Genomic DNA, 26,843 nt, shown 5'->3' on the forward strand with positions numbered 1-26,843 from the left:
GATCCTGTTCTTTGCACGGGAGAGGGGAGGGGTGAGAGTTTTGGAACTTGGTAATGGCAATGGCCTATTCATCAAAGATTTCACTGTAGAAATGAATGAGAAGAGATTTCTTAAAAATTGTTTACATCGCGCACCCAGATCTCTTGTCGACAAAGTCAGTTTCCTTGACTATAGATCGGGGTACAAGCTCAGTGAAAATCACAATTTATCCTGTTTGATTTAGTAATGATTTAATTCAGTGAAACCTCTATTGAGCGGACACCTTTGGGACCTACCCAAGTGTCCGCTTAAGAGAGGGTGTCCGCTTAATAGAGATTTTAAAAATTGTGCAATGTTTGTTAACTATTAAAATTCAACGGTTACTCTGTACTGTGATAAAGTTCCATGTTGTTAAGGAAGCTGTCCTATACTTTTTGCAAGACTTAAAGGTGAACTTTGATAGCGGATGACAATCGTACAGCCAGATATTGGTCTAATTTACAGTTTTTTGACAGCTAAATGTATTGATTTATCTTTAATAATCAACCACAGTACGTATTTCAAGGACATAATCCAATACTACTATTGTCAATTCAGTCCAGTGTCTGCTTAATAGAGGTTTTTAACAAGAGAAATCACCCAAATACACCTTATTTTAGTGTCCACATCTGCTTAATAGAGGTGTCCGCTGAACAGGGGTTTGTTAAAAAGGAAATATAAGACATTAGGTTTGGAACCCGGCTTACTGTCTGCTTAAAAGAGGTTTCACTGTATTAAAAAACTAGAAGCTAGTCATTATTAGGGCTTAAAAAGGTGACGGGCCAACATACTTTAGGCTGATTCTGGATTCCATGTTGTTGATTCCGGATTCCATGTACTGAATTCTCAATGTCTTGTCAGTAGAACTTAGATTCTGGATTCCAATCATTAGCAGGATTGCTGATTTAGAATTACAAAGCCCAGGATTCTGGATTTCACAAACAAAAATTTCCGGGACTACAGTTTTGGATTACCTTACCTGGGGCATTTCAGATCATTATATGTTTCTGGGAAACTACCCACCTACCCCTCCCCTAAGCCAACATTTTGCCTCAAGTGAAAAATAAGGTTTAATGTTGGCTTAGGGGAGGGGTACATGGGCAGTTTCCCAGAGACGTATTAATGATCTGGCATTTCTTGTGATTCAAGAGAATCAAACTCTAAATGATTTGTCCTGCCACCAAATCACAACAAAGACATTTTTACTTAGTAAAAGCATCAATGGGTGATAAATTACCTGAGGACACTTCAAAAAGAAAGGAAAAGTAAAAGCGTTCCCTTCCTCACTGTCCATACTGCCATGCCACTACTGAAGCTATCTGTACTAGAGGAAACAGAGTTAGACCACATATCATTAAATGATTTGTGGTCTGCCACATGATGACTGGCTCTGTTATAAATGTTTTTTGCTGATTAAGTGTGAAAACAAAGTTACTGTAGAGGTCAACATTAATGGTATACGTATATACCTTTGCCTCTGGAGTCCAAAATTTAGCAATGGCATCCCAGCTTAGATACTACGCAGTAAACAACTATTGTTATTTTTAAACATAATGTGACCTGAAAGTCACCAAAAATGGTCGACCAGCTTGTGCTGTTGGGGAAAAAGACTTCAAAGTTGATAGTCCGAGGAGTTCCTACTGCTGTATTCACATGTACTAGTATATTTAACAATTATGATACCTTCTACAGCATGTAGTCTACATGTAGGAAATGTATACATACATTGGAACCTCATTATAACAAAGGGCCAAGGGACTGACAAAATTAGTTCGCATATAACAAGGCTTCATTATATTGAGGGTCTTTTTCATTTATTGATACTCACTGGGGTAAAAAATAAAATTATTTTGTTAAACTGAGGACTTTGTTATATGGAGGCTTATTTATATATGTATGACAGTTCCACTGAAGGGTTGCTCCACTACAAAGGATGCAAGTTAGATTAAAATAATTGCTAGACACTGGAATGTCTCCTAGAAAGTTGCCATTTATTCTGGTCTTAATTGGTTGTTCATTATTAATTTATTTTATAATAATAACTATTCATATCTTGACATATTATTAGTCTAGGAAAATAAGATAGGTGTACAATAAACATGTAGATAAAAATGCCAAACTTCATTACACCCACAAATTATTGAGGTAATTGTTTATGTTCAACTCGTTCAAGCGCAATGTAAAACCTTGTCTTGTCTGTGATATCATGCCATCCTATTGGTCCACGCTCACAGTCAGCACAAGCTAGATATTTGATGGATTGTACAGTCATTGAAAAGCCGACATTTTCAAAAGCAAACATATCAGGGACAAGCCAGTGACTTTTCAGGGTTTCACCTTCTTGATTTTCTGTGGTAAAATCTTCCTTTTTCTGCATAAAAGGCAGGAAGAGCTGTTGATAATTAGACAGGAAAATGTATAAGAGAAAGCACATAACATAAAGTCTGTCTTTTTTGTCAGTTGTAAAGATGCATGAATATACTGTCAGAAATCAAGACATGAAGTTAAAAGTCGGTTTTTTTGGATTTTAAGAAAATATGGAGTGAATGATAACCATATGACCATGTCGTGGAGTTATTCGCATTCATAATAGTTGACATAATGAACTGATTGAGAGGTGAGGTGACATGCACAGCTTCTGATCCAATTTGTTCTGAGAAAGAAGGGAGTAACAAAGCTGAGAGGTGTGAATCATTCAGAAAGTCAATATTTACCTACATGTACACCCAAGGGCATTGGATGACTGCCAGTTATATGCGAAATATCTGTTTTAGGAAGCAAATACTAAGACTATAAATTCTCTGAGCTTGAGAAAGGCTTTTTATATCCAGATGACTCTACCATTTTTTTTTTTTTTTTGAAGCTTTTATATTTACTTCCTTAAGATTTTCGAGAGTTGATTTTTATTTACATTTATTTTCACTTCCTATATTTGGCTCCTTTCTTCAGAAAGAGCCCCTAAAATTTTCGTTTTCGAAAATAGTTACAGATATAGAGGTCTCAGAAATCTCTCGTTTTCGTGAATCTTTACATGTAAGTAACGTCTCAGCTTTTCGGGAAAAAATGAAGAAAGTGACAATCAGTTCGAAATGCATTAAGAATCCCTGAATTTATCGTGCAGATAAACAAGCTAATAGTACCACTTAATAAGAATATTCACTGTAGAGCTTTTACCACTCTAGACAACTATGCATGTCTATGAATCCTAAACATGAAAAGCCGTCATTTGGTGCCCTTGGCCCCACTAAGCATTGGGGCAGGAAAGGCCGTGTATATCCAATAAAGCTGCTGATCTACCCTCATTCGAACATTGGGGATACAAGTTTCATGGTGGCGAAACAAACAACGGAAGCGTTAACCTCACCTCCCTTTCTTCATATCTTGCAGTGCTTGGTCTCAGCACTTTTGATTGACAAAACTTGCACACTATCCACCTGCTGTTTTTTCCATCTTCGATGAGATCATCCATCTGTGACTATTAAACGCACTCCTCAAGACGAATTTTCGAAGATGGGGTGGTGCAAATGAAGCGAAAATGCCCTTCTACTCCGTCAGACGAAGAACATTTTCAAATACTCTTTCAAATATTAGTCAGGCGAATACGAACGCGTGCTACTGGGAACTAAATTGCACAGGATACCCACGCTTTTCACTCAAGCAAAAGCAGGAGCCTCTCAAGAGCCTCTCCTGACAAAATAAACATAAAAAGAAAAAAAATCGCTTACCTCATGAAATGTTATTGTTTTACCTCTTAACTGTCTTGCAGCCCTGGACATTCGCAATTTTTCCAGACAATTGAATGTTATTTTTGTTTTCCCTTTTTGTACTTTTTTTTTCAGTGCTGCCTTTGGTACAATCGGCTCCTGGTGTCACCAAAGGTATCTTTGGCGATATCAGGATATTTGGTGATATATCCTTTGGTATACTGTGGGAAAATAGGGGACTGTGAACAGTCTACAGTCTGAAGTACTTTTGTCTACTACCTTTCAGAGGACCGGCTGCTCTAACCTGTGATTAGCCGTTTTTTTGTCTTTTGTCTTTTTTTGTTTTTGTTATGTGAGGGTCGCAGATCGTCGCAGACTTGGCGTTGCTTAGCATTACGTATTGTTATATTTTTAAACCAAATGCTGAGTCACTTGACAGTGACACAGAGTGCACTTTACATGAAAAACATGACCACTTAGACAAGATAACCAATCAGAGACCATTTTCATTGCGAAATTTTATATTTACACAGTGTAATGACGTCATAAACTGAGAAGATAAATCTTCAAGAACACAACGAAGATTTTGTATCATGACCTCAGAGATGGCAGCCGCTGCAGTTGTTCAAGAATTTCCAGAATCCACGAACCAGAGGTAAATGAGTCAGTCCCTTTTTGCCCAAAGAAACTGATCCTTCAGCTAATATCTGTGTGTAAAATTTCTACTCACTCATCTCTAGGTTAGTCTCTTCGTCGGAGATAGCAGTCGAAGATCAAACAAGATGTCGGTTCTACAGAACATGTTCTTGGCGACCAACGTCAGAAAGATTACTACAGGCTGCAGAGGCAAGAATTTTGCGATGTGAGTTTTGAGTTTTGTTATGATCTAAGATCTGTAACATCTCTTTGCTCTTCAGCTAAGATCGACGACTTAGAATTTCTTTTTCAAAGCGGGTTTGTGTCTGGTGATTGTGCCGGGCGGCTTTATACATAATCGACGAAAATGAAAAATGATTGTAGCGAGAAGGAGCCGATATGCTGAGTATTACAGCGCAGCACCATATCTCAACAGAAATTACTCGGGAAAGGGCAAATTAAAATGGAGGGGGGATGGGGGGTTTGCAGGTGTACCGCTTCAGGGCCTTAGAATAGGAACATTTACGTATACAGTAGCACCGGAAAAATTGTAGGAAAATTCTGGACTGGTTTTATTCTGTAGTAGTGGTCAGGAACACGTAGCCCTTTACCAGACCATGTTCACTGGTGCATTTTTGCCACCCTTAGACTAGGCCCAGGTAGGGTACTCGGGATTTCAAGTGATGGGGATGATCAATGGATTTTTTTGAGTTTGAAATTTTCAATTTTGGGGTTTTCTTTGGGTAGCTTGAATTAAGTAGGGTATTCAAGACAATCTGAAGATTCCTGATAGTTCCCGTGTATCCTGGCAACATATAGTTCCGCAACTAAAGTATTGCGACTGTTTCAATATTCAATGTATTACATTGTAATTTTTTTCTTAAAACCGGTCAATATACAATCAGTCAAGTCAATAGTCTGCAAAGTGTCCTGGGATGTGAACCAATGTTTCAATTCTTTTTTTGTGTTTATCTCTTGGCTTTTACTATAGTCATTTTGGCATGGGATTTTTGGAGGTTAAATTTTGGTCGAGGAATTTTTGGGGGGGGGGGGTTGTTTGAAGCCCTAGGGATTTTTTTGAGTTTCGATTTTTGCCCCCATTCGATCATCCCTGTCATTGAAATCCAGAGTACCCCCCCTTCCCCCCCTGCCCCCCGGGAGACTAGGCACCAAAAATCCATACGCTATACCTAACTCTTGGTGGCAGGTGCAAAAAGGAGGGGAGGTGGGGGAGGGGAAGGAGAGAAAAACACAAAATGGAGCCTTCCATCTCCAATCCCCTCTCCTACCACACTGGTTGCCCTAAACCATGAACAACAAACTCCAAGTTCTTCATGCCATTGATCAATAATGATAAATTATACCTCAACTTTATTTCCACAGTTATCAAGACTCATTACGAAAGTAAATATGTGCCCTTGGAAGATAACCAAAAAATAAGGACTTTGAAAGTCAATCCCAATGCAACGAAAGTTCCACTAGTAATGATTCATGGCTTTGGAGCAGGTTTGGGTTTCTGGGCTATGAACGTTGATGCCCTCGCTAAAGAAAGGACTGTCTATGCATTTGACGTGCTGGGATTTGGCCGCAGCTCCCGCCCTCACTTTAGTTCAAAAGCAGAAGAGGCCGAAAGTCAATTTGTGGAGTCAATAGAACAATGGCGACATCAGGTGGGCTTGGAAAAGTTTGTACTTCTGGGACATAGTTTTGGTGGTTACCTTGCGAGTTCTTATGCTCTAAAACATCCGTCCCGAGTTCAACATCTAGTCCTGGTGGATGCTTGGGGTTTCCCAGAGAAACCCTCAGAACTTGAGTTTACCATACCTTGGTGGGTTAAAGCTTTGGCCACAGTATCAAGGTTCTTTAATCCATTTGCAGGAATCAGAGCTGCTGGTCCTTGGGGTATGTAATTTCAAGCAATTCCAAATAATTCTTGATTTTTGACTAATTTCTAACGTGGTTGTTTTTTTCTAGAATTTAAATCAAAACAATTTGGCAAACGTAAACCCTTGTTATTTTATCACCAGCATCAATAAATTATTGGGTGTTGAAGGAAGTTTTCCCAGAGCACTGCAGCTAAGACCCTGATACCTCTAGCCTTTACCAGACTATATTCAACTGGGATTGTGCCACCCTACCTATCCCAGACTGTAGACCTGAACCAGAAACCCTTTTTCAGACCAAATCTCACTGCAATCCCATTCCTGACCAAACTGCTTTAAAATTAATACCCTTCACAGCAACATAATGACAATCCCCTTTCTGAGGCTTTTAATAAAAAGCCAGCCACGTTGATTGTTTTAGCCAGATTTATTTTGAGGCTGCAGTTATAGAAATTGACGATTTTGGTTTCCAAAAAAAAAAAACTTGCTAGGCAGTCAGGATTGTACAGATGACAAAGTCACACAATAACATTATGTTGCTGTGACAATTGGCATCTTTTTGTGGCTATAATTAAATAGGCAATAGTATTGTACATATACATGTAATTTATTGTTTTTTTATTATTTTATATATATTCGGTAGGTCCATCACTGGTTCAGAGGTTTAGACCAGACCTTCAAAGAAAATACTCAAGACTTCTATCAGATGAATCAGATGACACAATCTTCAATTACATCTACCACTGCAATGCTCAAAAACCGAGGTATGTACTCTAATTTTGGCAGTTTGTAATAGTCTGCAGCGTGCAAAGAAAGTGCTGTCCAATAGCCCGGGGCTAGTGGATTTTGCTATCGGGCTAGTGAATTCTGTTTTTAACTTGCCCGATGGGCAAGTGAGGTTTTTTGAGGAATGTGAATAACAGAAGAACTGTGAAATCAATTCTGCTAGTCAAAAAGCTTTTGGGGCTAGATGAAATGACGTCTGGGCTAGTAAATGCAGCTTCAGCTTGCCTGAATGGAAAGCTGTAAAAATGATTTTCTTTGCAGCCTGAGTCTGTCAAGCAATAATGCGCAAGACAATGTTATTAAGAACTTTGTGACTCCAGCTGACTCCCTCACTTGCAAATGTGACCCCTCTAGCCACTTACTTGGAAGGAAAGGTGGATACTTTAAGACCCAAAGGGAATGCAAAGAATGTTCTGTCTCCATCTCTGGATGTTTTGTCATCACTTCCTCCAATTATCCATTAGGAAAGAAAATAATCATAAATTATTTTATTTTAATAACAGAATTTTGCTCTTTTTTGGTTAGTGGGGAGACGGCTTTCAAGAACATGAATGTTTCTTATGGCTGGGCCAAGTTTCCTATGATCGACAGAATTTCCGACGTGGACAAAAACATTCCAATAACTATGATCCATGGTAGTGAATCATGGATTAGCGTTGAGAGTAGTTATCAAACTAAGTATTTGAGAAAAGATAGTTTTGTGGACATCAGAATCATTGTAGATGCTGGACACCACGTTTATGCTGATCAGCCTGACAATTTTAACAAGCTTGTGGACAAAATTTGTCGAAAAGAGGATAGAAAGACAAATGCAGTTACACACTAAGTACATTAAAAGATGTGATATTTCAGGCTTTCTGCACTCTTTCTTTTCTGTTTACTATTATCTAAAAAAATACAGATGTTGCCATTAATTTCCAACAACTGCAATGACAACAATGAATTTAAAACAGAAAGACAAATTTGTATAGAAAATGTTAACTAAGTTAAACAATAAGAAATGAGGGAGGATGTACTAGGAGATAATAGATGCAGAAGTGTTAAGTTCAATTTCTGCCGCTTTTCCGAATCTAGTCCTTTGATCCTCCTCAAAAGAGCTATTTCAGGAGGATCAGTGTGGGCTAGATTTTGTGAACAGTTCTGGTAATCGAGCCTATTTTAGTGACAGATCCAAAATATATAAATTTTATTTTCTAAGACGAGAAGACTGACCAAAGTTCTCCTGACTTGAGGGCTTTGCAAGTATTTATAAATCTACGAAATTCTGCTACATCACACATATTGTATGACTTTTCCCTTAATTCCTTTGATGGTATCTTATTGGGTTCCGAGTGTTAGCAGTTTTTAGATTTTCACTTTTGTAAACAGTACGTTAAAGTGTTCTCTAAGAAAAGAAGACACAGCAAAAAGACTTGTCTGTTGTACATTATTATTTAAGATTATAGTTATAGGTGTTATGGAAGACTCATTTTACTGTAAAATATTTAAATAGCTAAATGAATGTAAATAAATAAGAGAAATAAATCCTAAACAGCCTTAGCCACGGCCTCACTGCAATGTATTTTTCTGTGTAGCCTGTTTCTGTGTTCATATAGGGGAAAGTGAAGAGAAATGGAGAATAAAGAGTAAAAATGTTGAAGAGAGGGGGATGGAGGGAGGAAGGAGAGAGGTTCTTTTGCCCTCTCTCCCTATACCCACCCCCTCACTACTTACTTCTCTTAGTGCTGCCCCCACTATCTGAATACACCTACCCCACCCCCCATCCCTTTACCCCCACCCACCCACACACACACACAGAAACAACAGCAAAAAGAACAACAAATAGACCAAACACCAACAAGTAAAGCGAGGCTTAATGTCCCGATATACAGTGGCCTATTTCTGACTACTGTGTTGCACGAAATTTTTGCGGTTTCTAATTTTTGTGATTTTTTTCCCGCAAATAAACATCACCGGAAACATTTTTCCCGCGAAAATTTACTCCAGAGTAAAATAATATATTCTCTAACTTAACTTTGCTACACAAAAATACAGTACTAACAAATCGTGTCTGTTCAATCACAACTTGTCTCTTTCATTCAGAAACAAAACGGTATACAGTCAACTCTCTCTAAGACAGACACCTTTGGGACCGGCACTAAGTGTCCGCCTTTATAGAGAGATGTCCGTCTTATAAAGAGTCAAATAAAGGGAATAAGCAAAGGCAGGGACCAACTCTAGGTGTCCGTCTTATAGAGGTGTCCATTAAGAGAGAGTCGACTTTACAACGAAATACTGGTTTATTGTTTGAAAATATGTATTTCTATTGCACGTACTCAGACTGGCACGTACTCAAAAAAAAAACGAAAACATTACCATTACTGGGTACTGGGCACTTAATGAAAATCGAAAAATTGATTCCCAGCAAGAAAAACTAGTCGGTCCTAATCGCAAAAATTAGTTCCCGCAAAACACAAAAAAATCGCTAATCCGCAAAAATAAACTCCTTCAAAAATTTCTTGCCACACGGTAGTTTTGGCGGTACTGCGTGACAGAACTAGCGTGTGGTTGACCTTTAGCCCACTGTCTGGACTTTGCATCTCAACGAAAGCGTACAAACATGTGTACAAACAACAAACAGCTTGTACCGCGTTGGAACAGAGACCTTTTTAGAAAAAGATGATCATGCTATTAGCTTCGAGAGCCGTTCGAGTGTTATCAGCGACTTATAATAAGGCACTTCAATTTCTTTGTCATGTCTCCCAAGTGGCTCGCACGTATTTGATGCGCGCTCGTATTAAGACCCTCGCAATGGCGACCGCAATCTGCAGGTGAGACATCTAGTATCTTTCAACTTCTTTAGCTGGGAAGCGGACTTTTTAAGAACTATTACTGCGTCTAATCCCGTTAAAATATAGGGAGTTCCACACGCCTGGAAGTTGTTTATATATGGAATGAAAACCCACCACCATTACAGTAGGTTGTTTACAGCATTGAAACCCACGTTGCGTGACGACTCTAAAACTCTAAAAAAAAAGGGAGGAAAAAAATCTGGAAGATCCGAGAAAGGATCATTTGGCATGACAACGTCACGTTCTTGAGCTTCTCGTGATGGGAAATCCTCATGAACTATGTATGAAACAGAAATGTATAAAATAGAAATTTAGATTTAAAAAACATGCACTCCTTAATCGGGGCTCAAAACTGAAAAGAAAATTAGTATCGTGACAATGCCGGTAATAATTGAAATTATTAGTTTTTTTACAGCCGATTAGTATGAGAGGTAGCTACAAACCAGACAAAGAAGTCGCTCCTAGAAAAAATAATAATGATCGTTAAAAAAGGTCAAAGACTAAAGAGATACCAAAAATTGAAGTGATTTGTAATTTACGTTACTACTAGAAAATTTTGGCCAGCAGGCACAGATTCAGCTATTGAGAATATTTGCTCGATTTTTAGCATTTTTTCTAAGCCTTTCCCCACTTCCCCCAGAAAAAACAAAACAAACAAACAAACACTTATGCATAGTTCAAGGTTCAATTTTACTTGTTACCATCACCCCCGGGCAACTCCGGGGACAAGTCCAGCCATTCGCGCCCGGGGGTTGGGAAGTGTTTGAAGTGGTCCTGTCGCGGGGGTAGGGGTGGGGCAAATAAATATCTTCTCTCTGGTTTTGCGAAGTACGTTTTATTTCTCGCGCGGTTTACACGGCTGTGGACCTCAAGACTACGTATTTTTAAGGGAAAACGCAAGAATTTGTCGGAGAATGGTTGGAGAGGAAGAACTTATCAAAATTAAAGTCTGTCCTAAAGGTATGTTTTGAAACGAATGTGCGTATGATGTGCACTCGAGTGGATTTTATTTTCTGGAAAGGAAGGACAGAGATATTTCTTCAGCTTAGCTTCAAATAATGATAAGTTTTTATACGAAAACAAATACAAGGCTTTTGATATATATGATAGAGAAACAGAGATTCGGTCCAGTGTTCTCGTGAAGTGTTCTATCAAGCAGGCGCATTGTAAAGAGTTATTTTTCTTCTTCGTTTTCGTTTTCAAATTTAATGTTCATGTTTTAACTACATTATGACATCCATTATCCTTCTCTCAATAAACTCAGGAAAACGTTAAAAATGAAAGTTGCGAAAATTCGTCGTTTTGCTCTTGTACGAATAAAAAAGCTGTAGCAGAAAACGTGTATGAGGTCAATCAGGAGCTCGGCCGGTGGGGAATTGTCTTTTTCTGTGTGCCCGGGAGTGGGGAATAGACCTCCAAGAAAGAAAAAAATTGCAATTCCCAGAGGGGCACGGTTTCAAGTGAAATTGAACCTAGACTTTCTAAAAGGATGAGAGGTCTACTTGTAGCAAGTCTAAATTGAACCATGCATTACTAGCGAAACTCAAAAATCCAAATTGTATTTGCTCAGAGTGTGGATTTTTTTTTCATTTATGATCCGTTTATGGATTATCCCCCTAGAAACGCTAAATCTGTCCATGGATCTAGAAATAAGGATTGCATTTCAAAACAACAGCGGCCAAAAAAGAATCGAAAGGAAAAACTGCTATTTCAGTCTATTCCCGGGGATTACCTTTTGCCTGCTTTTTGCACGAACGTGAGGCGGCGCGCGGAAATCGCGTGACGTAACAACAACAAGAAATTTGCATGTTGTTGTCCATGTAGTTCACACGCATGTAAACAAGCAACATGGCCGCTTGACACGAAGTTTAACTGAGAATATGCACGGAACGGAAAACCAAGGGTATGATGGTGATGGGGTGTTTTATTTTAGTTCTTAATAGGTTGAGACGATGATGTTTTTTGGGAGCTTTGTTCGAAACAACACTGAAAGTCATTCTCTTCTGTTCGTTTGTTCGTAGCTCTGCCGGTTCCGCTGGCGCCGAAGACGAAGGAGCGACTTGGTTTTCGGGTTGGTTTAGTTGGTGTCCAACTTCCGAAAGATTGTTGGAAATCGCAGAATCGCAGATTTTAGAGAGTAGGTTTAAATGTTTTTAAAGTAACATTCTTGCGACGAGCGCTCGATAGCTATTATGTAATTTTTTTTTGTTGTATCAGCCGGCGTCTCGGTGACATGCATGCAATCAACGATTTGGCGATAAGGTCTCCTATCTTATTCCACCTTAATGTTGCATTTTTTGTTTTTCAATCATCATTAAGTTTGTATCCTTTAAAAGATTATTCAGTTCACAAGATTCTGCTGAAAATTTGGGCAGTCTTAGTTTGCCGAAGTTATATTATTACCTTACTGTACTTACGTTTATGGATTCCTCGCCGACATTCAATATCATACCAACACCCAATTTGTATTTTTATATGTTGATCGTGATCTGATTCCTTAGTTAAAACACACTTAGCGTTATAAGTGCCTCCTTAGCTTACTAACGATCACACACTTTTCTAGAAAAAAATTAATAATATTAGCTTCAGATCTACAATAATAGATCGAGAGGGGCAGAACGTGCGCCGCGAGCTTGTGAAATACCGACCCTCGTTGTTTAAATAACTATAAATAAATTTAGGCGATAGAGAATGATCGAATTGTCTTGTTTCTGTTTTTGCTCACAGAGATCCGATCTTATTACGAAAGCGAATTTGTTCCTTTGAAAAATGATCAGAGAATATGGACATTAAAGTTCAACCCAACAGCTAATAAATCACCGCTTGTGTTGGTTCATGGATTTGGTGGGGGTGTCGGACTATGGGCAATGAATGTGGACACCTTAGCTGAGAAAAGGACTGTGTATGCATTTGACGTTTTGGGATTTGGCCGCAGTTCAAGGCCTGAGTTAAGCACCGACCCAGCTGAAGCTGAGGAACAATTTGTGGACTCTATTGAACAGTGGCGAGAAAAAATTGGGTTGGAAAAATTTGTGCTATTAGGACACAGCCTTGGAGGATTCTTAGCAACTTCCTATGCCATTAAGCACCCTTCTAGAGTGCAACATCTAATTCTTGCAGATCCATGGGGATTTCCTGTAAAACCTACTGAGGACAATGTCAGCAGGCATATTCCAGCTTGGGTTAGATTACTTGGGGCTGTTCTAAGTCCATTTAATCCATTAGCAGGACTGCGTGCGGCTGGCCCATGGGGTAGGTATTGCTCAGGTATAATTATCCCTCGTGTCTCCCATGCACCTCGGCAAACAACAATCCAGTGAATCTGTTTGGGCATCTTTCATGAAGGAACTGAGACCTTGAGGACTTTAGGGAGGCCCCCAGGGTGAGAGGGAGGGAAATGAAAACAGCAAATCAAATGACTGAGCGAGACAAATGATCAGATAACAAGAAGATGTCAGTCACCACCCTGTGGGCAAAACATTGTGGGGTCCTAGGGCTTATTAAGTTATACACTAGGAATATTTAACAATTATTATTCCTCAAGCCCGAATGGGCTCGGCCGAATGGGCGATTGACTCAGAGGCCATGAGGGCAAGAGGAGTAATTTTTTTAGTAAAATCCAACTAGGTGGTCAAAAATATGGAGAATAAAAAATTTTTAGCTACAACCCTGGTCAAAACGTCTTGGGACACTTGAGGAAATTAGGCACAAAGACGCACTTTGCTAAATTTACTCGTATTCTACCTCTTAAAAAGGCTTGGAGATGTTGTTATAAGGGGCTATTTCTGCTCTCCCCCTCTCCCCCCAAGCAGTGTTGATTGTGTTGAATTAAAACTTGAATGCATAACGCCAACATTGCACTGAGGGGGAAGGGGGGAGGGAAGATGCCTCAATTTGACAAGCTATTGCGTCAGTGTCCCAAGAGTTTTGACCAGGGTTGTAGTTAAAGCTAGACTGTAGTCCTTTTTTGCCGCCAGAAAGCGTGCACTTTTCGTTACTTGTAGGCTATAGCATATAGCCTAGTAGTGGCTCAACCAATAAGAATGCAGCATTTATAATAGACCACTAGTTGGATTTTGGTAGTGACAATTATCCCTCGTGTCCCCTTCGCTCCTGAGCAAACAACAATTGAGTGAATCGCTTTGCAGGGCGTCCTTAATGAAGGAACCGAGTATCAGTCAAATAAAAGCTTTAACATCCCCCTGGGGATACCTTGGGCATTTGGCATGTTTGTCTTCCCAGGGGGAGGGAATTTGATCATCAAAGTCTTCTGGGATAAGGAATTTCATTCCCATGTATAAGGGGTAGAAAATTTGAACCCTTTCCTTGGCTTTCTGTTATATATTGCCTCGGTGCTTGGATGAGGCATAATAAATCACCTCAGAGGCTGACATGGCGCGATTGGATGATTTCAAAGGGAAATATTGCAGCTTTCATGGTGGATCGGCTACAAAGCAAAGGATTACACAAGCTTAGGTCTGTCTTCAAACTCAGGTTCAAGATTATCACAAAGCCAGTTAAAAGATTTATATGGTCTTTGCTGTTTAATTCCCCTTGGATCTGGGGGAGAAGGGGGCATTTTATCACCTAAGTAAATGGACTTCTGATGAGGCAATTAAACGGCTTTTTGGCTCAGGGAGTGAGAAATTTGCCCTGTGGGTTGCCTAGGGGTTTGGAAATATTTGATGATACAGAGGGATATACTTGTGATTAAAAGTTTTTATTGCTGTCCATTTCCTAGAAAATGACCAAAGCAAATAAATCCTTACCTAAAATCCCCAGGCCACACAATGCCCTTGTCTGACCCACCTTTATAAATATTTACATTTCACAAACATGCTGCAGTCTTGAGTGATCATAGGGTTTTTAATCAACAGGTCCTTCACTGGTACGACGATTCAGACCAGACTTCCAAAGAAAGTTCTCTAGTATTTTGTCTGATGACACCATTTTTAACTACATTTACCACTGCAATGCTCAAGTGCCGAGGTAAACAAACTTTGATAACAGAAACAATGTTGTTTACCTAATGTCTCTTATGGTCAGGAAATGTCAAGCATTAACGCCCCCTCCACCCCCCCTCCCCCCACCCCCACTAGATTCCATAAATGAATCGATTTTTTGAAAAATGAGTAATTCAGTTTTGACTGCCCGAACCAGTATCAAATTTAAATTGCTGCATGCATAATGAGCAGGGAATTTTGGGCTACAATTTCTCAGTAGTCGGTCAGATTGAGAAATCTTTGAATGGATAAAATTGAAAACATTCAAATTCAAGAAAACTGATTTGGTAGAAACTTCATAACCACCACGTGTGAATTACTGCTCATTACGCATTCAGGGATGCAGAGGTCAATCTGAAATCTACAACTTCCATTAGATTACACTTGTATTCGTGGGGGTTATGTACTTGACCCAGCGTGTCTGTAATAAAATTTTGAAAAAAAACGTTTTTAGTTTTGGGTTAGTCAAGCTCCCTTAGTTCCAACTATCACAAAACTAATAAAATAAAGTGAAGCAAAATGAAATGAAACATAGTTATGTCACTGAATTGCAAAAGAAAGTTATGTACGTTATGTAAGTTTGTACATTATTTATACATGTCAATAAATAAATAAAAAAAATTGTAATTTAAAAAGAACCCCCTTCCAGTAGATAAAATTAGAAAGTTCTTCAACACAATACAGCTTGCAAAGAAAGTCAGTTTCATAGCCTACCATTCAGGCAAGCTGTAGCTAGCATGTACTAGCTAGCCCATAAGTCATTTCAACTAGCCCCAAAACCTTCTGTAATTTGAATTTCCCCGAAAAACAGCGCTTGCCCGTCGCGCAAGTTAGGAACAAAATTCACTAGCCCAATAGCAAAATCCACCAGCCTGGGGCTATCGGACACTACTTTCTTTGCACACTGCAATATTGTTGTATTTTTACTGGTACTGGTAATAATTGTTTTGAAGTCTTCTTTTTCTTTTTTTCTTATTTCATGCAGTGGGGAATCAGCTTTCAAAAATATGACCATCCCATATGGCTGGGCAAGACATCCAATGATTTATAGAATTGGAAATATTGACAGAAACGTTCCTATAACTATGATTTATGGATCACGATCATGGATAGAAAGCAGTTCAGGCCGGGAAACACAGACAAGACGCAGTGGATCTTACGTTGATGTTCAAGTAATCACGGGTGCTGGACACCATGTGTATCTAGATAAGCCAGATAAATTCAATGAGATCATTGAAAATGTTTGTCAAGCAGTGGACAATGGTGGTGTAGAATTTAATGCTCCTTCAGAAAGTAATAACTAGCAATCATGCTACTTGTAGCTGCTTTTGCATCAGTTGATCACTATTCGGTCAACATAACTGTAAAAGAAAATTTGGAAAAAAAAATTGCTGTTGTTGATATTGTTGAATTACCCCACAAGAACAAGAGACGGGAATTATTCAAGGATATTAACTTGCCTAAAACAAATTAATATTGTGAAAGGTTTGAACCCAGGAGTCATTTCAAAAGTAGGTTGAGTTTGATCATCTGGGTGAACGTGGTCCTGAATAGGACGGTTGTTGTTGACAGTGACTGACGTTTCGACAACCTGTGCAGTTGAGTACTAGCCATCTTCAGAGGCAAAGTGAGTTGTATCACGTCATGATGAGTTGATGGTATTATACTCTGGTTATTGATATTGTTAAAATAATGTTAATTTTTTTGCAATGTGTGTATGTAAGGTGGAACAGATTTAATATAATTTTCTTCTTGGGTAAGATGAAGTTGATAGCTTTTAACATGGGTTATTTAAATTATTGCTTTTGTACATTTTAGCTGCTAGAAGGAAATAATAATTTTATTAATAGGTATTAAACTTAATAAAAATACACTGCAGCTCAATGCCAACGTATGTTTTAATACCTTTTATTACCATCACTATGCACTAAAAATTAACAAACAAGTGCTACTGCTGTTGGCAGTTATTTCTTACATTTCCAGGCTGTTTATCTGAGGACACTATACTCGTTTAAGGTGCAGGCTTGTGGTTAGGGCCAGGTCTAAAGTACAGGTCACTGCTCCATCGATAAATTACCAAACCACACAGATTCTAATAACAGAGCATTTTGTTAAGAGATTAGGGCAAGGAGACACTTAATGCTATTCTTTTATCTGTATCCTGGTGACCTGTACTCTGACCTGTGGAAAAGTGACCTGTATTTTAGACCTGCCGTCTTGTTAGAGGTCAAATCAAAACAATAATATTATAATATTATATTATGCCCTCTTTTCCTTCAATGAACCAACTGCAAAAAGAACTGCTATTTAGTTAATTTCCACAATTGGTAAATAGCATTCTCTAAATTCACTAGCATAATGTTTTATTTTGATATTCTGTGAATAAATTCTGCTCTCACATTCAAATAGATGCTTCTAGACTTATCTGAATGTTGTAAGGAAACAAAGTGTGTTCTTGTATGAATAACCCTGAGACTGCATGAGGACAAACTAATTAATTAGAAATTATTAGATAGACTATTATTAATAATACTCCAACAAGTAAGCATACATGTATTAGTATCTGTCCTCTGAGCAAATAAGTAATGAGCCAGCCAGCTTTTGCTTACGTAGAGGCTTCATCTGCGAAATGAATTTCTGCTTTTTACTGCATGTTTCCTTCACATCACATGCATGACAAAAGTTAAAGCTCCTTGTTTAATTGTTTATTTGCTCTGAGAGGAAAATTTACTAAGGATACACTAATAAGTATTTTTATATGTAAGTAAATTTGTTGTTATCTCCAGAATATAATTCTTGACTACTTGTTATGCGCATAATGTGGTTCAATTTTGTCCTAGAATTTCTAATTATTAAGTCTATGTGTGGCCGACCAGTTAACGCCTCAGACTCCGGATCTGAAGGACCAGGGTTCAAGCCTCGCCCATCACGTTTTTTCCTTTAAAGAAACTTTACCTCACTTGGTCTCTCTTTACACAGGTGTATAAATGGGTACCAGTGACATACTGCTGGGGGTTAACCCTGTAATGGACAAGCATCTGATCCAGCGAGGAGTAGCAACACTCCTACTCATGCTTCATGCTAAGGAAACAGGGATAAGCTCCAGCTGTTTGCGCCTTTGGCAAAAAAGGACACAATTTCCAACCCCTTTGGAAAAATGCAAATTTTCGAGTTTTTTAAATTCATTGCTTTTCTAGTCCATAATGGTTGGTTTTCTATCTAGAAGGTCATAAAACACTTTGGTTTGGACTATTTGCTGAATAACAAAAAAGGACAAAATTTCCAATTTTTGCCCAAAAAATATGGACAGACCCCTTTGGAAAAATGCTACATTTTCGACTTTTCAAATCCATGTTTTTTGTTATAACAAGTTATTAGCATTATTTTTCGTAATTGTTGAACAGTTGATTTTGCTTTGCAAGTAGAAAATTATCTTAGGCGTATAACCACATCCTATGACGGAATAATAGAATTGACTCGGTTTGTTTTTATCAACCTTAGTGGTTTTGATTGTAATCGGTTTATGCGCGGTAAATAATAATTAAGGTAGATAATGTGGGATATGTTAAGGAAATAGGTATCACGCTCATGTTTGAGCTCGCAAGAAATAATAGTGAGCCTTTGCCAAGTTCGGTTTGCGGCCGGACATACGTAGTTAAGGCGTTTACTTGTGGTAACCATAAAACTAGTGAGCATTGTAATTTTGAGTAGAACGTTTAGAACGATTGTGATGTACGAATGAACGAACGAAATAAAGCGAAAGAAGTGAAAGATACAGTCCTGATTGTTTGTTGAACCAGCGGACGCGGAGATATTCCAAACGCAGTGGAAGATTCCGCAACAACTGGTCCTTCGAGCCGGATTAGAGAATGTCTAAAAAGAAAGTAAGAGCGGGCCATCGTGGATTCCTCACGAAAATCATTGAAGAGGCCAACGAGCGTTTAGATGACGAATATTCAACCGTCAGAAAGGCAGAACTGCTGAAATGGAAAGCTAGTTTAGGAGAACAGCTTCAAAAGATCGTGCCGCTTGACGAAGAGATTTTGGGCGAGTTAGCGGCAGACGAGAAAGTAACAGAGGAAGAAGTGGCAGACGAGATTGAACGGAGTGGCCGATTGAGGGCAGACGCGACTCAAGTGTTAGCTGCCATCGAAGAACGACTGACAGACCAACCTCCTCCACCGCCAGCTTCACAAGTTGCACCTCAGTACGTAAATTCAAGCCAAGGTTACCAGCCGATAAGTAGCCAACAAAAGACAGTGCGAGCAAAACTTCCGAAATTAGAAGTAAAAAAGTTTAAAGGAAAACTCTGCGAGTGGCAGGAGTTTTGGGACTCGTTTGAGAGTGCCATACATATGAACGATGGGCTTTCGAACGTCGACAAATTTTCCTATCTAAGGAGCTTACTTCTGGGATCGGCAAAATCGGCAATTGGGGGACTTGCGCTGACATCAGCGAATTACGAGTCAGCCATAGAGCTCCTAAAGAAACGTTATGGCAAAAAGGTCGCGATTCAGAGAGCACTAATAAGCGAACTGTTGAATGCACGTCCCGTGTTCAACGAGAGTGACACGCCAAGACTTCGCAGCCTCTACGATTTCGCAGAAACGAAGTACAGAGCGTTACAGGCCTTAGGAGTGGATGAACAAAGCTATTCAGAAGTCGTCGTGCCGACACTATTAGAAAAGATTCCCGACGCCATCCGATTGACGATTACGCGAGGAAGACAGTACTTGGAGTGGACCTTAGGAGACACGTTGGAGCCACTCCTAGTGGAAGTGGAACTGAGAGAGGACCATTGTCTGGCGCAGCACAGATCAAACGAGGCGAAAAAGGGTCCTGTCACCTCCAGTGCGCTGTTTGCCGGAAAGGGAGACCGAAGATGCGCATTCTGCCTGGAGAATCACCTACCGGAAGATTGTAAGAAAGTCACGAAGACGGAGGAACGTAAGAAACTGTTAATTAAGTTTGGTAGATGTTTTAAGTGTATTAACAAGGGCCATCGTGCCCGAGATTGTAAGGCTTCCGTTCAATGTAAGAATTGTAAGGGATCTCACAACACGTGTTTGTGTGAGTTGGGATCACAGCAAACCCCAGCGGGGGATAGTGGTCAACCACTAGTAAATAGTCCGAGTAGTTTGCTTGTGGGAACAGAGAGTAGAATTGCCCTTCAGACTGCCCAAGCCTTAATTAAGGGGAATGTACCGGGGAGGGTAAGAGTTCTATTTGACTCAGGAAGTCACAAGTCTTTCGTAACAACAAAGGCCGCGAGTAATTATGGTTTAGAAATTGTAAGAAAAGAATGGGTAACTATTAACACATTCGGACAAACAGTTAAGGAATCGGGTTTGAGGGAAGTCGTCCAGTTTGATGTAATGCCTCTACAGGCCGACCGTTCACTTAGGCTTGAAGCTTATGTTGTGCCGGAAATATCTCACATAAGCAACGAGCACGTAGAGGTCGTCAAGAACGATTATCCTCATTTGCGTGATCTGTGGTTTTCAGATGTTTGCCAAACCAAAGAAGAGCTCGAAATAGATTTGTTAATAGGATCGGATTACTTGTGGGAGTTTCAAAAGGGGCGGACAATACGGGGGGAGCCAGAAGAACCGGTAGCCGTAGAGACTGAGCTTGGATGGGTGTTGTCGGGCCCCCTGAAAAAGAAAAAATTAGAGAGCGAGCGACAAGAAGTGACTGTAAATTTCGTGGCACATGAGGGTGCGGTGACCGTGGGAGATAGTTTAGAAGGGGCGGTCGGTAAATTGTGGAACTTGGAGAGTTTAGGAATTAAAGCGAGTGATGAGGTACACGAATTGTTCGAGAACGATATCAGTTTTATTGAGGGGAGGTATTCGGTCAAGTTGCCTTGGAAACAGGGTCACAACCCCCTTCCCAGTAATTATGCAAACAGTTTGTCACGCATGAAGAGCCAAATCAAAAGATTGAAAAGGGAACCGGAAGTACTAGAAGAGTATGACTCAATCATTAAAGACCAATTAAGTTCGGGGATCATTGAAAGGGTAACGGATTTGGAGGGGGCGTGCAAGGTCCATTATTTGCCACATCAAGCTGTCATTCGCAAAGATGCGGAGACAACAAAATTAAGGATAGTGTATGACGCTTCAGCAAAAGAGGGTAAAAATGGGACATCCCTGAACGACTGTCTACACACCGCGCCATCTCTAAACCCCTTACTTTTTGAAATACTTGTTAGGTTCCGAGAAAATAGGGTCGCGCTTGTCGGAGACATTGAGAAGGCGTTTTTAAATATAGCAGTAGATGTGAATGACCGCGATTGTTTGAGGTTCCTGTGGGTGGATGACGCACGAGACAGCAATTCAAATGTTGTCGTGTATCGATTTTGTCGAGTTGTCTTTGGATTGAATGCTTCACCTTTTCTGCTAAATGGAACAATAAGGCATCATTTAGCGACCTTCGCAGAAGCAGATCCTAAATTTGTTAAGAAAATGGTTGACAGTTTTTAGGTGACAGCACAACTGATAAGGCACACGATCTATACAACAAAGCGAGGGCCAGAATGGCAAACGGAGGGTTTAGACTGCGGAAATGGAAAACCAACGACCCGAAGTTAAAGAGGAGAATCGGTTCGATGGAGACGGTCGGTAGAAAAGAGGAAATCGTGGGACGATTAGAAGATGAAGAAACTTATGCGAAATCGAAGCTAGAATGTCAAGGGGGGTCGAAGGGAGAAAAGGTCCTGGGTGTTAAGTGGAACTGTGAATCAGACACCTTCCACCTTGATCTCGCGCATATTGCTAAAAGGGCGGAAGGTCTAGAACCCACCAAGCGAAATGTTTTGAGCTTATTAGCCAGCTTATTTGACCCACTTGGGCTCATTAGTCCAGTGACGGTTAGTATGAAGATTCTTTTTCAAGAAATTTGTAGTAGCAAGTTTGACTGGGACGAAACGTTGACGGACGATATTAAAGGGAAATGGGCTAAATGGGTCGAAAATTTGTCGCAAACGAGGGAAATAGAAGTCAATAGATGTTTGTATGAGGCGAGAGAAGAGTGCGTGACTGAGTGTTTTTTGCATGGGTTCGGAGATGCGAGTAAAAAAGCGTACTGTGCGATGGTTTACTTCATGTACCGTACTGACGATGGACAGACCCATGTGAGGTTAGTGGCAAGCAAAACGAGAGTTGCCCCCTTGAAAGAGCTTTCAATTCCACGGTTGGAGTTGATGTCAGCGAGAATATTGGCCCAACTTATGAACACGATACGCAATGCATTACAGTCACATCTAAAAATAGATGGCGTGAGATTTTGGCTAGATAGCAAAACGGCCCTAAGTTGGATTCAAAGTAAGGGAGAATGGAAACAGTTCGTGCGGCACAGAGTAAACGAGATTCTCAGCCTGACGAGCAAAGAGGAATGGGCGTATTGTCCGACTGGTGAGAATCCAGCAGATCTTGGTTCCAGAGGGGCGCTAGCTTCCCAACTCAAGGAAAATGAACTTTGGTGGCTTGGCCCACAATGGCTGATAAGAAAGAGAGAAGATTGGCCAGTTACGACTGAGCAGCTTCAAACTCCTGAGAGTCTACTCGAGCAGAAGAAGCCCACATCGGCATTGTTGGTCGAGACGAGGAGCGAAGTCGGTGTTGCAGCAGTAATAAATCCGAGTGACTATAGTAAGTTGCCTAAGCTGATGTGTGTCGTCGCGTGGGTGAGGCGATTTGTTGACAATTTGAAGGCCGCTTTAAGGCAAAACGAAAACACTAGACGAACAGGTAAGTTAGAAGTGAGAGAGTTGAATGAAGCTGAGCTCGAATTAATTAAATCGGCCCAAGACAAACTAAAGAAACAGAGCAATTTCGAACAACTGGTAAGTAAACTTGGGATTGTAAAGCAAGGAGAAGTTTTGAGGTGTGAGGGTAGGCTTGTAAATTCGGATTTGGATCTTGACGCTAGAAGACCCTTCATTTTACCCAGAAGGCACCATTTGACTAAACTGATAATACGAGAAAGCCATGAAGGTGTGCACCACAGTGGTGTGAGAGCCACATTAGCTCAATTGCGTTCGAAATATTGGGTGCCAAAGGGCAGACAAGAAGTGAAAAGGGTACTGAGCGAGTGTGTTACTTGTAGAAAACTGAAGGGGAAATCGTACAGTTCGCCACCAACCGCCGCGTTACCAGAGTTTAGGGTCAGAGAAGCCCCGCCATTTTCGAGGGTAGGTGTTGATTTTGCTGGGCCCTTATACGTGAAAAGTAAGACGGGAGGGATGGAAAAAGTGTACATTGCACTATTTTCGTGTTGCGTGACCAGAGCTATCCATTTAGAGTTAGTAGAAGATTTGTCTGCCGCAGCGTTTAGGCGTTGTTTGCGACGATTCGCTGCGAGATATGGAACGCCTGCGCTGATTGTGTCTGACAACGCAAAAACCTTTCAAGCGACTGAGAAAGCATTAAACGAATTACTCAACCATCCAGAAGTTCAATCAGATTTGGGTCATATGAGGGTAGAGTGGAGGTTCAATTTAGAAAGGGCACCCTGGTGGGGGGGATTTTTTGAGCGAATGGTTGCGAGTGTGAAAGACTGTTTGCGAACGACACTGGGAAATGCTAGATTAACTTATGAAGAGTTGTTAACAGTGCTTGTGGAAGTAGAATGTACGCTAAATGCGAGGCCGTTGACCTACGAATATAACGAGGTGGATGACGAAGTGTTGACACCTTCTCATTTGATCTATGGGCGAAGGATTAAATCACTTCCGGATGAAATAATAGAACCAGATGATGTGGTCAGTGAGGCGCAATGTTCTGAAAGGTTTAAATATCTAAGCACTCGATTAAACCATTTTTGGAACCGGTGGCGAAACGGATATTTAGCGAATCTGAGAGAATTTCATAGGTGTAAGGCGCAAAGTAAAAAAAGGACAGCAGAAGTGGGAGACGTTGTTCTAGTTGTAAAGACACGCGAGTAAATATATCGTGTTTAAGCAAACGTTGTTTATTGCGGAACAGGCTTAAAAGAATGAATACATGTGCTTGTGGCTAGCCAACAAATAACTAAACTATTCGGCAATATAAAACGCTAACGCATACTATAAGTTCATTGAGTTCTTGTGGTTTCCGAGATAAGCCACATTTCGTCACACTAGTGCTCGAGGAAGAAAAGAAAAGAGGCGAATGGAGGGTGGGAGTAGTTGAAAACCTTGTGAGGGGGTCAGACAATGTTGTCAGAGGCGCTAAAGTAAGGGTTGTAACAAAGGGGAAACCTACCCACCTATCCAGGCCAGTACAAAAACTATATCCCTTGGAAATTAAAAGTCAGGGGGAGGGAGACGCAAGAAGATCTGTACGAGCAGTTGAAAATTCCACACGAACCGTTCCGCGCAGGAATGCGGCACTAGATTCGCGGTGGAAATCACGCCTTATGCTTGACTCGTAGGCGAGTCAAGGGAAGGATAGTCTCCCTCGCAGCCGTTTTTAGTATCGTCACGCAACGCTCCTCCTTGTGGGGAGGAGCGTTGCGTGACGATACTAAAAACGGCTGCGAGGGAGACTAAGGGAAGGAAAGTGTTATAACAAGTTATTAGCATTATTTTTCGTAATTGTTGAACAGTTGATTTTGCTTTGCAAGAAGAAAATTATCTTAGGCGTATAACCACATCCTATGACGGAATAATAGAATTGACTCGGTTTGTTTTTATCAACCTTAGTGGTTTTGATTGTAATCGGTTTATGCGCGGTAAATAATAATTAAGGTAGATAATGTGGGATATGTTAAGGAAATAGGTATCACGCTCATGTTTGAGATCGCAAGAAATAATAGTGAGCCTTTGCCAAGTTCGGTTTGCGGCCGGACATACGTAGTTAAGGCGTTTACTTGTGGTAACCATAAAACTAGTGAGCATTGTAATTTTGAGTAGAACGTTTAGAACGATTGTGATGTACGAATGAACGAACGAAATAAAGCGAAAGAAGTGAAAGATACAGTCCTGATTGTTTGTTGAACCAGCGGACGCGGAGATATTCCAAACGCAGTGGAAGATTCCGCAACATTTTTTGAGTCTTAAATGGCTAGATTTCGATCTACAAGGCCAGAAAATACTTCGTTTTCGATTATCTTGTCATAAAACAAAACAGGACAAACTTTCCAAATTTGACCAAAAACTGGGGACTCCCCACTTTCAAAAAATGACAAAATTTCGACTTTTTTAAATTACGTTTTTGTAGTCTCAAATGCCTAGTTTTCTCTCTGCAAGGTTAAAACACTTTGTTTTGGCCTAGTTTTCAGAAAACCTAAAAACGGACAAAATTTCTAATTTTTGACCAAAAACCATGGACTAACCCCTTTGGAAAAATGCCAAATTTTCGCCTTTTTGAAATCGACTTTTTTTCTGGTATAAAATAGATAATTTTCCATCCAGAACGTCACAAACCACTTTGTTTCGGACTATTTAGCTGAAAAAAAAGCAAACACTTTCTTAATTTTCACCAAAAATCAGGAAAAAAAAGGAAAAACTTTGTAATGTTTGACGAAAAATCATGGACTAACCCCTTCAAAAACATACAAAATTTTCGACTTTTTAAATCGATGTTTATTGCGCCTTAAATGGCCAGATTTCTATCTAAAAGGTCACAAAACACTTTGTTCCGGACTATTATGTTGAAAAACTAAAAAACAACATAGTTTCCTATTTTTGACCAAAAACCATAGACTAACCCCTTTGGAAAAAATGCCCATTTTCTACTTTTTAAAATCAATGTTTTTCTAGTCTAAATTGGCAAGCTTTCTATACAGAAGGTCACAAAACACCTTGTTTCGGACTATTTTACTGAAAAACTAAACAGGAAAAAAATTTCTAACTTTTGACAAAAACCGTGGACTAACCCATTAAAAAAAATGCCAAATTTTCAACTTTCTGAAATCGCAATTTCTGGTTTAAAATGTATAGTTTTTAAGCTAGGACGTCACAAAACACTTTTTTAGGACTATTTAGCTGAAAAAAAAAAGGAAAAAACGTTGAAATTTTTAAATTTTTGACTAAAAATGAGGAAAAGAAAGGAAAAAACTTTCTAATTTTTGACCAAAAATCATGGACTAACCCCACTAAGAAGATGCAAATTTTTCGACTTCTTAAATCGATATTTTGAGGTTTAAGTGGGTAGATTTCTATCTACAAGGTCACAAAATGCAATTTGCTTTGGCCAATTTTTGCTAAAAAACAAAAAAGAACAAATTTTCAATTTTTAAACAAAACCCTTTTGAAAAATAACAAAATAACAATTTTCTACTTATCTAAATCCATATTTTTGTAGTCTTAAATGGCTATATTTCTATCTATAAGCTCACAAAACACTTTGTTTTGGAGTATTTTGCTGAAAAACTAAACAGGAACAAACTTTCCTATTTTTGACCAAAAACCATAGATGAAACCCTATGGAAAAATGCCAATTTTCTAATTTTTAAAATGAAACTTTTGCTAGTCTAAATTGGCAAGTTTTTTATCCAGAAGGTCACAAAACACCTTGTTTCGGAATATTTTACTGAAAAACTACACAGGAACAAAATTTCCAATTTTTGACCAAAAACCATGGACTAACCCCTTTGGAAAATGCCAATTTTCTACTTTTTTGAATCGATGCATTTTTAGTCTAAATGTTTAGATTTCTCTCTACAAGGTCACCATACACTCTGTTTGGGACTATTCTCCTGAAAAAAAAGGACAAAATTTCCAATTTTTGACCAACAACCATGTACTAACCCCTTTGGAAACATGCAAAAGTTTCGACTCGACACTAGATAGATATTGTTTTTTAGTTAAATGGCTTTTTAAATCGATATTTTTTGAGGTTTAAGTCGGTAGATTTGTATCTACAAGGTCACAAAACTCAATTTGCTTTGGCCAATTTTGCTGAAAAACAGAAAAAGACAAATTTTCGAATTTTTCATCAAAGTCCATAGCCTTACCCCTTTTGAAAAATAACAATTTTCTACTTTTCTGAATCCATA

At 39.5% G+C, this 26,843-nt stretch overlaps 5 protein-coding genes across 6 annotated transcripts; 4 read left to right on the forward strand and 1 right to left on the reverse strand.

Annotated features, from left to right (window-relative positions):
• Positions 1 to 1,916: 1,916 nt before the first annotated feature.
• On the reverse strand, positions 1,917 to 3,603 carry LOC140927806 (guanine nucleotide exchange factor MSS4-like). The gene is made up of 2 exons (XM_073377490.1): positions 3,383 to 3,603; positions 1,917 to 2,410 (listed from the first exon to the last, which is right to left on the reverse strand). The coding sequence occupies exons 1-2, from the start codon at positions 3,485 to 3,487 to the stop codon at positions 2,156 to 2,158; spliced, it is 360 nt and encodes a 119-aa protein (XP_073233591.1). The 5' UTR covers positions 3,488 to 3,603; the 3' UTR covers positions 1,917 to 2,155.
• A 649-nt stretch (positions 3,604 to 4,252) lies between these two features.
• Positions 4,253 to 8,566, forward strand: LOC140927798 ((Lyso)-N-acylphosphatidylethanolamine lipase-like). Its single transcript, XM_073377482.1, has 5 exons — positions 4,253 to 4,377; positions 4,463 to 4,584; positions 5,742 to 6,260; positions 6,885 to 7,005; positions 7,553 to 8,566. The coding sequence occupies exons 1-5, from the start codon at positions 4,316 to 4,318 to the stop codon at positions 7,851 to 7,853; spliced, it is 1,125 nt and encodes a 374-aa protein (XP_073233583.1). The 5' UTR covers positions 4,253 to 4,315; the 3' UTR covers positions 7,854 to 8,566.
• Positions 8,567 to 9,628: 1,062 nt separating this feature from the next.
• On the forward strand, positions 9,629 to 18,634 carry LOC140927797 ((Lyso)-N-acylphosphatidylethanolamine lipase-like). 2 transcript variants are annotated; one of them, XM_073377480.1, is made up of 5 exons: positions 9,629 to 9,837; positions 11,880 to 11,995; positions 12,586 to 13,110; positions 14,736 to 14,847; positions 15,847 to 18,634. In XM_073377480.1, exons 1-5 carry the CDS (start codon positions 9,686 to 9,688, stop codon positions 16,163 to 16,165), a joined length of 1,224 nt encoding a protein of 407 aa, XP_073233581.1. In that variant the 5' UTR covers positions 9,629 to 9,685; the 3' UTR covers positions 16,166 to 18,634. The 2 variants fall into 2 exon arrangements, with proteins under 2 accessions (XP_073233581.1, XP_073233582.1); XM_073377481.1 differs by lacking the exon at positions 9,629 to 9,837 and adding an exon at positions 11,662 to 11,761.
• An 83-nt stretch (positions 18,635 to 18,717) lies between these two features.
• Positions 18,718 to 21,346, forward strand: LOC140925668 (uncharacterized). Its single transcript, XM_073375575.1, has one exon. The coding sequence runs from the start codon at positions 18,731 to 18,733 to the stop codon at positions 21,344 to 21,346; it is 2,616 nt and encodes an 871-aa protein (XP_073231676.1). The 5' UTR covers positions 18,718 to 18,730.
• On the forward strand, positions 21,347 to 23,823 carry LOC140927784 (uncharacterized). The gene has a single exon (XM_073377464.1). It carries the CDS (start codon positions 21,400 to 21,402, stop codon positions 23,806 to 23,808), a length of 2,409 nt encoding a protein of 802 aa, XP_073233565.1. The 5' UTR covers positions 21,347 to 21,399; the 3' UTR covers positions 23,809 to 23,823.
• The last annotated feature ends 3,020 nt before the right edge of the window (positions 23,824 to 26,843 follow it).

The sequence above is a fragment of the Porites lutea genome, chromosome 2 (assembly GCF_958299795.1).
Source record: "Porites lutea chromosome 2, jaPorLute2.1, whole genome shotgun sequence".
NCBI classification, from domain to species: Eukaryota; Metazoa; Cnidaria; class Anthozoa; order Scleractinia; family Poritidae; genus Porites; species Porites lutea.